The following is a 13,392-nucleotide window of genomic DNA, read 5'->3' on the forward strand; positions in this document are numbered from 1 at the left end:
ACACTACTACCACTGCTACTTTTACTAATGTTGCTTCAAATACTATTTCAAAAGCAACAACTTGTTAGCCTTGAGTATTAAGGTGAAAAAGGCGTCAAAAGGGGATCAAAGGGTACAACAGCAATCTTTTTGGAATGGCTTACCGTGTTAGGGTGAAACTTCCAGGGCACTATGAAAGGAACATTCATCTGTCTAAACTACTACTACTACTACTAATATTAACTCACTGCAGCACCAAGCCGCCTGAGGCCAACACAGCTACGCACGCTCCTCCTCCAACCTAATCTATTTAAAGCCTCCCTCTTTACACCCTCCCAGGAAGTTCCCATTTCCTTTAAATCCTTATTTATGACATCCTCCCAACCCAGACAAGGACGACCTGCTTTCCGTTTAGCCCCAAACGGTTGGCCAAAAAGGACAATCTTCGGTAATCTGTCATCCTTCATCCGTAGAACGTGGCCTAGCCATCTCAACCTTTCTTTCATTATAGCCCCAGAAAGCGGGATTGAACCACACTTTTCGTACAACCTACTGTTTGAAATACGGTCAGTCAAAGGACAGATCAACAATGTGATAGCAATGGCTAATTATATTAAGTTGAGCACTAATACTCCTGCTGTGACTAGTATTAGAACTATGCTTAAGTGTATGAAGGTAAATTGCAGATCCCAAAATGAAAATTATTTCATTGGAAAATTTCATCATTATTCCTTAGTCATAATCTTCATCATGGTTTAAGGGATCGCTACAACCTAGTAAAGAACAAATTTTCGCCCATAGTAACCGGTAATTTAAAAAGACTTAAAAACAACTGTCAAGTGATGCAAAATTGCTGTTTAAAGCTGATTCAGGAACGGTAACAATAATTTCGATTAATTCAAATGAAATAATTCAAATGAAATGAAGAAAGAGAAAACAAGACCTGACCGATATGTGACTGACAGTGGTATGTTAATGATGCCATTATTTATCAACCAAGTTAGTTCACCTTGTTTAAATGACAAAAAATAAAACAAAACAAGGTAACAATAAGAGCAAACATCAATGATGACGTCAGTGAAACTTCTAGCGAGTGCTTTTTAGAGAGTAAAACTTCTTGCAACCTAATTTTTCTACTTAGTTTGTGTTTATTTAAAACGTTATTTGGTTCAAACTTAAGTTCTTGACTAATTTATTATGCGATACATAATGTCTGCTTTTCAATCCAGGCTATTGAAGACAGATGCAGAGGACTTACCCCTTTTACGCCCTCAGGGCCTTGCACTTGAAGCACCATATTCCTATTGCCAGCATTGAAGTTCCATCTTGACCATGCGAAAGTGAATCTTCTTGAAGCAGCAGCTAGAGCTATCCCTTTATAAGAGTGGAGCTCCACTGAAGAGTGTTTTTTTGGCAGTTCATCCATACTCCGTCGTACTGCAGGACTTGGAGCAATCTCAAGGCCCCTAGATCTGAGAGTCTGTAAACAAAAGTGTAAGACATTAATTAAATCTGCGTTTTGTACGTACCCAAAAATTACAGCAATGCAACAATTTTGGCTTTAAGAACTGACCGTCAATCCTCAGGGAAATCACCAAAAGCACAAAATCCCCAGTATGCACCAACATTTTTGAACTAACTTCTTATGTTATTTCAAGGGCTATTTAGGTAAATAGGATCTAATTAAATTAGAGTGCTCACGACTCGGGCCGATGCTCCCTAAAATTAAGGCTTCAGCTTTCCAATTTTGGAACACAAAAGAATCTAGAATAGGGATAGTAACTTCCTTGGCCAGGCAACCTGGAAAATCCAATAAATATTAGACATGGCGTAATTGAATATTCTTGCATAAGGTGCGGCTTGTGCTCTTCGTAAATTGTATTGTGTATATGATTTTGAGTTTCAATTTTTTTTTTGTTTAATTTAGGTCCAAAGATTTGCCCTGCTTCTTTTCTTAGATTTAAGCAAATTATTAATGGTTTATAGCAAAAAAAAATAACCCTTATGACTATATATTTCTGTTTTGGAGGGAACAGGAGAGTGGAGGTAGTGCATCATCGAAGATTTTCTCCCAAATCCTTTCCATCTAAACTATTTGCTGATATTTTTCTAGCATGGCTATTTTAATCAATAGTAATACCACGGTGCCCTTGCATAGAGAGGTATTACTATGCTATTCCCACTGCTTCACCGATTTTCCTGAGCACCAAAATTAACGATCCCTAGTTATCCCCGATCATCGAAAATTATCCACAGTTTAAACATAACTTAAATTTTTAAGGGTCCTGAATTTAGATTCACAGTGACCCAACCCAGGTCACGAAGAGTCAATTTTAGTTTTACGATGATAATACCTTTGGGCCTAAGGAGATTAAGTGACTGGGAATCTCATTTGTGTGATCCCATTGCTACTTTTTCTTTGATTAGGAATGTTGAATTGCATAGGCCTAAATAAGATTTCTCCAAATTCCAGATATTATAACCGCAGTCCAGTAAGATACCGCCATTCTTGAGCTTTTTAAGCTAATCGGAGTTTAAACACTTTAATTTATAGTTAACTTCAATAGTTTAAGTTGTGCAACATCTATTGGACATTGGTGATTTGGACATCGGTTTTTATTTAGACTTAGATTTCATATTTCATTCTGGTCGAGGAGGGAAACAAGCTTGAAATATAGCACCAAAACTGATAAACTTTGGGTAAAATATAAATATTTTAGGAGAAATATGATATTCAAAAGGGGTTAAGTGCAGCATAAAAAGAAAGTAAACCGATTTTTATGAGAAAAAAAGGTATGGATATTTTGTGATTCATAGAAAAGTCTCCATAGAAAAGTAACATAATGATTGATGAATACTTATTTCAAAAGCTGAAGATTAAAAAACAGAAAATTGATTGATTGATATTTCCTGCATATCATATAAAGTAAGAACTCATCATTTGATTCATTGCATTATGCATACATTATAATTATATCAGTATTATATTATATTATATATAGTATATATTTATTTATTAATTAACCCCTATTTATTTATTAATATTATAATTATTGTATAATTTATCTATATTATATATATCCTTATTATACATTTACAATTATTATTCATTGTAAGTGTTACAGAAAGAGGGACAAATACTTTGAAATAATAAAAAAAGGACTATTACAGTCTTCACGATTGTTTATTAATTAATCATGCCTCCCTTTCAGTAAAAAAGAAAGATTTAAGACATTTCGGTAGGGTGGAAAAAGAAAGGCTTGAAATAGATTGGGATGGAGGAGAAGCGTGCATCGCTGTGTTGGCCTCAGGTGGCCTGGTGCTGCACTGAGATGCTAATAGTAGTAGCGGTCCCGTAATTAGAGCTCTTCCACACATAATATTATCACATAATAATACCCGTTAATCGACCATGGCCCTTATATTCTGGATAACTTATTTAAAATGTCAATAAAATGTCATTATAAGGCGGTAGGGGTATATAGGGGCTTATAGGGGTTTATACAGGGGTTAAAAATAACTGAATATGTTATTACAAACGAATAGATACTTAAAACTTAGAAACGAAAAGCTTATAGACGAAAGTGAAGAGCAACGTTAACGCATAGGCTATACATACGACAAAATATTCTTGTGAAAGCATAGCGGATTCATCTCTGCTAGTCAATGCAAATCTTTAATCTGATTTCCCTCCTCCTGCCACAAGGCGGACGGGGAAGGAGGCCTATCAATTAAATAAGTTTCCACGAGCCATATAAGGATGCACGATATTTATACGTCACTAATCGACAAGGGAACGAAAACCACCACATATGAACTATTTGATTCAAATTTGGTTTTGACAAAAAAGGACAGGCTGAACAAGATTTCACAAAATCGAGATATTGTATCCTATGTGCTAACATAAGTAGTGAGGAGGTTTCAGCTTTAAACCGGTCCATAAGGGGTTTGCAATTGAAGCTATCAACCCCTCAAGATGTTATTACACGCACCCGGGTCTTGTTCAATACTGTAGTACACTTGTATTGTATAGGGACATCCGTATCGTACGTAATAGGGGATTTTTTCTTTACATATGCACATGGTTTCCTCAAGGTGCGGGTGTTTGTAACGAAATAGGGAATATTTGTTCACTTTTGCATGCTACTAATCCCTCAAGACGTTATTACGTGCACCTGGGTCTTGAACAATGCCATAGTATACCTGTTTGTTATGTAAGGGTATAGTACACCTGTATTGAATATAAAAAGGATTGTTTGTTTACTTTGAGGATGACGTAACCTTGCGTAACTTGTGAAATTTATTGAGAATAACGTAATGTGTTTTTGTGTTTTCGTCTGACTCTGTGTGTTTGTGTATGTTTTTGTCTCTCGCTCACTGTGTATTTGTGTCGGACTCTGTACTAGCCTGTCTCTGTGTCTTTCTTTGTGTGTGTCTCTCTGACTCTGTGTGTTTGTGTATGTTTTAGTCTCTCTCTCTCTCACTGTGGTTTTGTGTCTAATTGTGTGTTTATCAGTCTCTGTGTCTGTCTTTGTGTGTTTTTGTGTCTGACTCTGTGTGGTTGTGTGTGTTTTTGTCTCTCTCTCACCTTGCCTGTGTGTATGACTATGTGTTTCCCTGTCTTCGTGTCTGTCTTTATGGGTTTGTCTATCTGATCTTGTGTTTTTGGAGCTTTTTTGTCTTTCTCTCACTGTGACTCTCTGTCTGATTGTGTGTTTACCTGTCTCTCTATCTGTCTGTCTGCGCGTGTTTGTTTGTCTAACTCTCTGTGTTTGTGTGTGTTTTTATCTCTTTCTCACCGTGCTTGTGTGTCTGATTGTGTGTTTGCCTGTCTCTGTGTCTATCTTTGTGTGTTTCTGTGCCTGACTCTGTGTGTTTTTGTGTGTTTGTATCTCTCTCTTACCGTGTCTGTGTGTCTGACTGTAAGTCTGCCTGTTTCTGTGTCTGGTCTTTGTGTGTTTTTCTGTCTGACTCTGTGTGCGTTTTTGTCTCTCTCTCTCACCGTGCCTGATTGTTTAAATTTGTTTTGCATGTCTCTGTTTCTGTCCTTATATGTTTGTGTGTGTATGTGAATCTGCGTCTTTATGTGAGCTTTTGTCTCTGTGTATTTTTGGCACTCTCTCATCGTGCCTTTGTGTCTGACTGTGTGTTTGCATGTATCTGTGTCCGTCTTTGTGTGTCTGTGTGTTTTTTTCTCTCACTCACCGTGCTTGTGTGTCTAATTTTGTGTGTGCTTTTGTCTCTTTCTCTCGGTGTTTTTGTCTCTGAGTGTATCTTGGCCTGTATCTGTGTGAAGACTTTGTGGAAAACTCCTGCCCATCTCTTTCAGACTTCGGTAAAAACAATGTTAACTTATCTCAGACTCTAGTCGACCCCTATGAGCCCGCTAGTAGTATCTGTGTCTCTGAAAATTTCTTTTCCTGCATCTTTGACTTTTCAGTAAACATTCTAGACGTTAGAGTTGCTGGCGTACCCTAAAAATAATGACAACATAACAATGTAATGCCATAAAATATTTTTATTGAAATAATGGTATGTTGAATATCATCATTAAAGAATGAATATTTTGAATCCGTTCCATGAAATAATTCATTATATTCTCTCTTAACATGGCACTTATTCCATTTGCGGTCATAAACAACTTTTAAAAATCTCACAATGCATTTCATCATTGATATTATCGGGTTCGAGGACTGTATCTGCTGGTAAACCCATGATGGTAGTAGCGATGGTCGATGGTGCTTTTTCACCGTGCATTTCAGTGCATTGTTTTTCATCAATTAGTCTTTATATTCCTTGGTGATATGGCAAGTCAATGCCCTTTTTATTTTACTTGCGGTTTCACCGTCTATTACGACTTTATTTTTACATGTGTTGCAGTTTCAGTACCTCGATAAGATATGCATGATGACGTTAGTGCTGTATTGGCTAGTCTTCTTCCTGTCTTCTTTTAAATACTAATGCCAGAAAGACGACGATAGAACGCTCTTTGAGCACCATAATCTCTAGAAATGTTACTTTCGCATATCCACCATATGGATGATGGAAATTCCTGAGCACTCCAAAGGATATTAACCCCTCCATGTCATGACAACGCAAGCATGCATTTCCATTAAGATCCCCCTTAATGCTTGTTTCATAGTTCACATATTTCTCTTCGTCAGCACTCAATGCTACGAAAACTTTATCATGAAGACACACTTTCTTGTAACATTTCATCTTCACCTTTTAAAATAGGATGTGAGTGTGCAATAGGGCAGCTATTGTCGATGACCAATTATAGATTACCATGAAGGCAGTTATAAACAAAATCCTAGAATCAGTAGAACTTGGAGTAAAATTGGTGGAATCAGGGGGGGGGGTGTGTGCAGAAGTGAGGGATCCTGAGCTGACAGAACCAGCGTCAGTCCTGGATCCCCGGTCAGTTTATTTTACTTGCGGTTTTACGTCTATTACGACATTATTTTTACATAGGTTGCAGTTTCAGCACCTGGATAAGATATGCATTATGTCGTTGGTGCTGTATTGGCTTGTCTTCTTCATGTTTTCTTTTAAATGCTAATGCCAGAAAGATGACGATAGGATCTAATAACAGGTAATGTTTTACCAGCAGCATAAGCGAGAAATTGGTCTTCGTCATCAACTAAAAGTTTTTGGGTTTGTATTCTCTTCGAGTACTATCTTCCTTAGAAATATTACTCTTGCACATACACCATCTTGGTGATGGAAGTTCTTGTGCACTCCAAAGGATATAAACCCCTCACTGTTATGACAACGCAAGCATTCATTTCCAAAAAGGTCCCCATTAATGCTTGTTTCGTAATTCATATATTTCTCTTTGTCAGAGTTCAATACCATGATAACTTTATCACGGAGACAAACTTTCGTAAATTTTTTTATATTTACTTTTTAAAAAAGGAAGCGAGTGTTTATCCTTCCCAGGCACAGGTAATACTGTTCGAAAAGGTACAATAACATAGCTATTGTCGAAGGCCAGCCATAGATGAGCATGGAGGCAGCCGCATACAAAATCATGGAATCAGCAGAACTTGGAGCGGAATTGGTGTAAATGGGGGGAGGGGCAGAAATAGGGGATCCAAAACTGACGGAGCCGGAGCTGCATTTAGAACTAGGATCGGAGCGGGCATAGTTGGATCTGAAACTGGTTGAACTTGGGTAAAATCCAGCAGGATCAGAACTGGAGCGGGGATATGTGGAACTGCACGGATTGTTCTTTAAGTTTAACGATCGATTCTAGTGTATACGCATATTTTTGTGGGAAAATGTCCATCAACCCGGGTTAGAATATAATACCAAGAAAAGAAACAAAACAGTTCCATTTTGGCACTGCTTTTTTTGGAAATAAAAAAGTCGAACAGCCCTGGTTGAAACAAAGGAATGAGAAAAGAAACCAACAAATTCGGCTTTAGTATTGCTATTTTTGGGAAAAAGTCAAATAACCCTGCTTGAAGCACAAGGACGATGTTTTTCGGTTTGTTGAGTTTTAACTAATTTTTTTTTAGAATTTCAAGATTTTATATTGTTTGTGATGCATGGAAATCAGGAATGCATAATCTTGGCTCAAAGAAAAGATGCATTTTCACTAAAACCTCTCATAAGTACCTCTAAATATTGCTTAAATTTACCACTAACGAGATTATCCAAAATATGAAGAAAAATACGATTCAAATGTGTGCTTGCCAAACAAGAAGGCCTAGCAGAGGCTTACAGAATTGGACGTTCCCATTGAAAGCTCTCAAAAATATCTTTTAATGTGGCTTAAATTTACCTCTAACGAAATTACGTAAAATACAAAAAAAAATTATTCAATGTTTGCTTGTCAATCAGGAAGGCCTAGACTTTGTTCAAGGACACGACGCATTTTAATTATAACCTCTCAGAGATATCTCTTGATATGGCTTAAATTTACTGGCAAATAACAACCTCCCTTCCTCTGGAATCTTTGCTAGGGCTCCCGCCTTTCTTAAATTTGCGCTTTTTAGCTTGTATTTTATCCTTTATCAGCTTTTGACATTTTGTTTTCCCACTGGTTGAGTTTAACTGCTTTTTAACGGATTTCAGAATTTTATAATGTTTGTTAATTTGTTGATTAATAAAACTTGTATGAAAAATAAAAAGTCTGTTTCCTACAAAGCCATTTGACAACCAATACTGAGTATTGTCTAGCTCAAGTTAGAAAATTAGTACAATGGAACTAGCTGGTGTGTCTAATAAATCAATAATCAATAGCTTTGGAATTATTGTACGCTCTAATGAGAATGTATTGGAAACACACAATCCATAGCTAGTTGGTTCGGAAAGTGTGCAGTGAATTCTCTGTGTGGGGAATAGGTTATTTCATATAATTTATTCCCAGAATCAAATTAGCATTAATTGCTTGTTGGTTCAGATGTCTAAGGCACAGTTCTATAGGGGATATCGCTGGTCTTATATTCCATTCCCAAGGTAGACAAAAAATCTTTGATGACGAATTACAAAGGTTCTCTGAGGAAAAGATCTTGCTAAAAATACCTCTGAGAAAAACACATATCGATGAAAAGAAAATCTTACAGAAAGAAACACCTTGTAGAAAAAACGCTTTGAAGGAAAAAACACGTGTGTGCCTTCATTACGTAACACCGACGTGTTTCCCGTCATAAAGTAACACCTACGTGTGTGCTGTCCTCAGTTACAGGTGTGGATTCCTCACGGGCCCTGAACTCTAATATGTCACGTGAGTTTACACCACTCTCAATAAATCTAATAAGTCTTGCAAGATTATGTCATCCTCAACGTAAACAAACATCCCGATTATATAACGTATCGGTGTATTACCTCATTAAATAACAAACAGGTGTACTATAGTATTGTGCAAGAATCAAGTGCACGTAATAACGTCTTGAGGAGTTACTAGCACGCATAAGTAAAAAAACATTCCCTATAACGTAACAAAAACTTGCATCTTGAGGAAAAGATTTGCATAAGTAAACAAACAATCCCCTAACAGGTGTACTACATCATACAGGCGTACTATAGTATCGTGCAAGACCCTGGTGCGCGTAATAACGTCTTGAGGGGATAGTAGTTTCAATAATATGCCCCATATGGGCCAGTTTAAAACTGAAACCCCCTCACTACTAATATTTAGCACATTGCAGGCTAAAACGATTAGCCCTTAAACCATATTTAAATGTGCTTACCTCTATCAATTGTGTCGCTGTCATTTTCTTCATGAATAGGTCTTCGAGTATTATGTCTGGCCCATTTTTAGCATTTCTTAAACAAGTTTCATTACCCTAAAATTGAAAATAAGAAGAAAAAGTATTGTGCAAAATTTGTATTTCATCTATACAACTATAGTGATGCTTTGATATTTCTATGTTATTCCTAAAATAAAATAATGTTTAACAATGAATCGCAAATGAACTAAGGTTAAGGCCGTATTAAGGCCGTATACGTGTATTTTAATTCATATCAATTTACGACAAAAAATATATAGAAATAACATATGTAATTTTTGGATTTAAGATGAAATTCCAAAAATAAGCCATTTTCAATCCATATGAAAAGCATATAGATATCCCAAGTTTGCCATGAAAAAATTTGCAATTAATCAGCTATAGAAAAAAAACCATAGTTAAATCGAAATCCATAAAAGTGACCTTTGTTTTTCACCTATCAAACAATCAAACAATTTGTGGTAACGAACTATAAGTAAGGAGCGATGTGGCTCAATAGTAACCGAAACAGTAAGAGTCTTGATAACAATATATAGGTCAAAAGAATCAAATTTTGATGTTAATTCTAAATAAATAAAATTCATGAAGTTTCAAGTTACCCATCAAAAGTTACGAGCCTGAGAAAATTTACCCTATTTTTGAAAAAAAGGGGAAAATACCTATGAAATCAAGATATCTTAATGAAAATCACACCATAAGATTCGGAATGTTAGAGAACCTTACTGTAGAGGTTTCAAACTCCTATTTACAAAACTGTGGAATTTAGAATTTTTTGCCAGAAGCAAGATCACGGATGTGTGTTCATTTTTTTTTTCACAGGGGTGATCATATCGAACAAGTGATCCTAAAAGATTAGGAGAGGGCTCATTTGACTTGAAATCAAAATTTCTAGTGCTATTTTTAAGTGACCAAAAATATTGGAAGGCAGCTACCCCCCTCCTACCCCTCTTTTACTCAACATTGTCCGATAAAAATTTTAAGACAGCCATTTTCGTCAACACGGTCGAAAGTTCTAATAACTATGTCTTTGAGGATGACTTGACCCACCCCACCCCCCACAGCCCCCAGGGAAGGCCTTCAAGTTATGAACTTTGCCCATTGCTTACATATAGTATTGGCTATTGGGAAGTATAAAGAATTTGTGGGTGCTTTTCTGGTAGGGGTTCTTGAGTGGGAGGATATTTTCGTGGAGGAGTAATCGTGGGGGAAGGGAATTTTCCATGGGAGCGAAGCTGGGTTTCCCAGCATTTATTAAAAAACTATCAGAAATTATTTTAAAAACAATCTTTTCAACTGAAAGTAAGGAGTACTAAAGCTGAATACGAATAGAAATTATTACGTGTATGAGGGGTTTCCCCCTCCTCAGTACCTCGCTCTTTACGCTAAATTGTTTTTTGAATTTGTAAAAAGCTTATTGTTCTAGTTAAACGGTCCTTGTGTATCGGGAGTCACTTTTCAATAGTTGGAACAAAAAGTCAAACTTCAACGTAAAGAGTGAGGTACTGAGAAGGGGATAACCCCTTTCATATACAGAATAATTTCTAGCTCCTTACTTTCAGTTGAAAGAACTTGAATAATTGTATTTAGAATTGCATTTAGAAGAGGAATCATTAGAGTCATTATAGTTAAGTTGTTGGTGGGTCTAAGACTTTTAGTAGCCTACTTTGGATGATATTATTGGTGTTTATTTGTCTAGTGTCCGTTTTTTAGGAAACAACTGATTAAAACAAAAAATTGTACAAGTTGAGACTCTCTATGATGTTCCCTTATTTTACTTCTGCCCTATCAAAAAATTAAATGAAAAAAAAGTTTTTTTTAAACTGAAAGTAAATAACAACGTCAAACCTTGAAACAAACAGAAATTATTACAAACATGAGGGGGGGGGGCTTCCCCCTTTTCAATGTTTTGCCCTTTACACTAAAGTTTCTCAGAATATCGAAAAAAGCTTATTATTCTAATTAAACAACCTTTGTATTTCAAGATTCGTTCTAAAAAAATTGAAAAAAAAAATTAAAAAAAAAAAATCCTGGGATTAAAAAATCCCAGGCAATTCCATTCTGGTTGAAAATTCTCCTCGAAAAATTCCTTACGGACTGTTTTTGGTGAAAATTTTTCTTAGCTCACTATCATTTGAGGAAGACTATCATATGTAAAGATTATTCTCAAAATCATGCTGGAAATCCTCTTTTCAGTAGAAAAGTTCTCCTGCAAATATCACACCCCCTTGCATAAAGTTGACCCCGCAGAAATTTTCCCCTGGAGAATTTATCCTGTTCAAAACTACCCCGTGTATTTTCCCCCGTGACCCCCCCCCCTCCTGCGGAAAGATGCTATAGACAAATCAACCCAGGTAAAAGTTTTTCCCCGGACAATTCCCCTTAACATCTCCACGTGTAAAATTGAGTCGGCAAAGAGAAAGTAAGAAGAATAAGTAGAATTGAAACAGGAATTCTGTCAAAGTCCCCGGTGTAAAATCTCCCCTTGAAAGTTCACCCACCAGAAACTTCCCTCCCCATGGAGAATTCTCCCCGTGAAAAATCTCCCAGCAAAACAAATCTCCCCCCCCCAACCTAAAAAATGTATGCATACTTCCACTAACAAATACTATCCGTAAACAATGGGCAAATGTTATAACTTAAAAACCTTTACAAAGGGGCTCTGGGGGGTCATGTTATCACCAAAGGCATATATTTTGGACCTTTAAAGTATGCTGAACAAAATGGCCATCTAAAAATTTTTATCAGACGATTTTGATAAAAAGGAGGGGTGAGAGTGGGCTAGCTGATCTCCAATCTATTTGATCACTTAAAAAGGACACTAGCACTTTTAATTTCCGTTCGAATGAGCCCTTTCCTGACATTTTAGGACTACTGTAAATAATTTCTTAGGCTACACTGCTTTTCCATCTTCAAGAGAGAGTTTGAGAGAGAAAAACAATTTAATTTAAATAAAATTGTGACAGGCGTACAGCAACATACTAAAACAAAAGTAACAACAAAACATTAATTACTAAAAAAATCAGAATATGTCAACTCCACATCTGGGAGCCTTTACCAACGGGAAAAAAAAGAAAAGAGAAAAAACTTAATCATCTAAAGATAAAGACAAAGAACAACACAAACAAAAGAGAAAAAAAGAACAAAAGACAAAACAAATAAATAAAACACACTTCTTAATAAAACTTCTGAAGTACGGCAGAACTCTAATCACAGATAAGACTTTGAAGTTTACTTTGTTTTATAGAGGAGCGATAGAGTAGCGGTTTTAGTCCTCATAATCTTGAGGGGCAAGGTAGTGTGAAGATACAAAATAAAAGGAATTTAATGTCAGAAGTCAGAAAAACTGGAGGGAGCTTCCCCCTCCCTGCCCAGGCCTAAAACAACCAATGGACCGATAATTTACCAATTTGACCAAATAAGTCTGCCGAATCAGGATCGGCTCTTTGGATCAATTTTTTTTATTTATGTGTTTCAGTATGGAGAAGGCTCTTCATTGCGTTTTAGTTTGAAATTATTAAATTTGACTGAAAAATAACACAATTGCCAAAAGACAAGGTAACATCTGTTTCCAAAAGATTATCTATAAAAAGATAGTCTATAAGGAGGCTTAAACAGTTCTATAAAAATAGAACTAAGAAAAATACTACTACTACTACTACTATTGATAATAATAACTCGCTGCAGCACCAAGCCGCCTGAGGCCAACACAGCTACGCACGCTCCTCCTCCAACCTAATCTATTTAAAGCCTCCCTCTTTACACCCTCCCAGGAAGTTCCCATTTCCTTTAAATCTTTATTTATGACATCCTCCCAACCCAGACAAGGACGACTTGCTTTCCGTGTAGCCCCAGACGGTTGGCCAAAAAGGACAATTTTCGGTAATCTGTCATCCTTTATCCGTAGAACGTGGCCTAGCCATCTCAACCTTTCTTTCATTATAGCCCTAGAAAGCGGGATTGAACCACATTTTTCGTACAACCTACTGTTTGAAATACGGTCAGTCAGCCGGGTACCCAGAAAAATCCGTAGGCAATTTTTCTGGAAAACATCTAGTAAATTTTCATCTGTTTTTCGGAGCACCCATGCTTCAGAGCCATATTTGACCCCTGTCATCACTGTAGCTTTCAATATTCTAATCTGGGTTTGCAGACTTATCTTTCTATTCTTCCAAAC

The 13,392-nt window shown here is 36.5% G+C and overlaps 1 protein-coding gene across 4 annotated transcripts in view; it reads right to left on the reverse strand.

The window, feature by feature from the left end:
• LOC136038576 (dynein axonemal intermediate chain 7-like) overlaps nt 1–13,392 on the reverse strand; it is a 140,809-nt gene that overhangs the window by 38,918 nt on the left and 88,499 nt on the right. For all 4 annotated transcript variants that reach the window (XM_065721759.1, XM_065721757.1, XM_065721756.1 and 1 more), the window contains 2 exons: nt 9,180–9,275; nt 1,238–1,459 (listed from right to left, as the gene is read on the reverse strand). In XM_065721759.1, the coding sequence (XP_065577831.1) occupies nt 1,238–1,459; nt 9,180–9,275 (318 nt within the window). The remainder of the gene's footprint in view (nt 1–1,237; nt 1,460–9,179; nt 9,276–13,392) is intronic.

Source organism: Artemia franciscana, chromosome 18, assembly GCF_032884065.1.
Source record: "Artemia franciscana chromosome 18, ASM3288406v1, whole genome shotgun sequence".
Lineage (NCBI taxonomy): Eukaryota > Metazoa > Arthropoda > Branchiopoda > Anostraca > Artemiidae > Artemia > Artemia franciscana.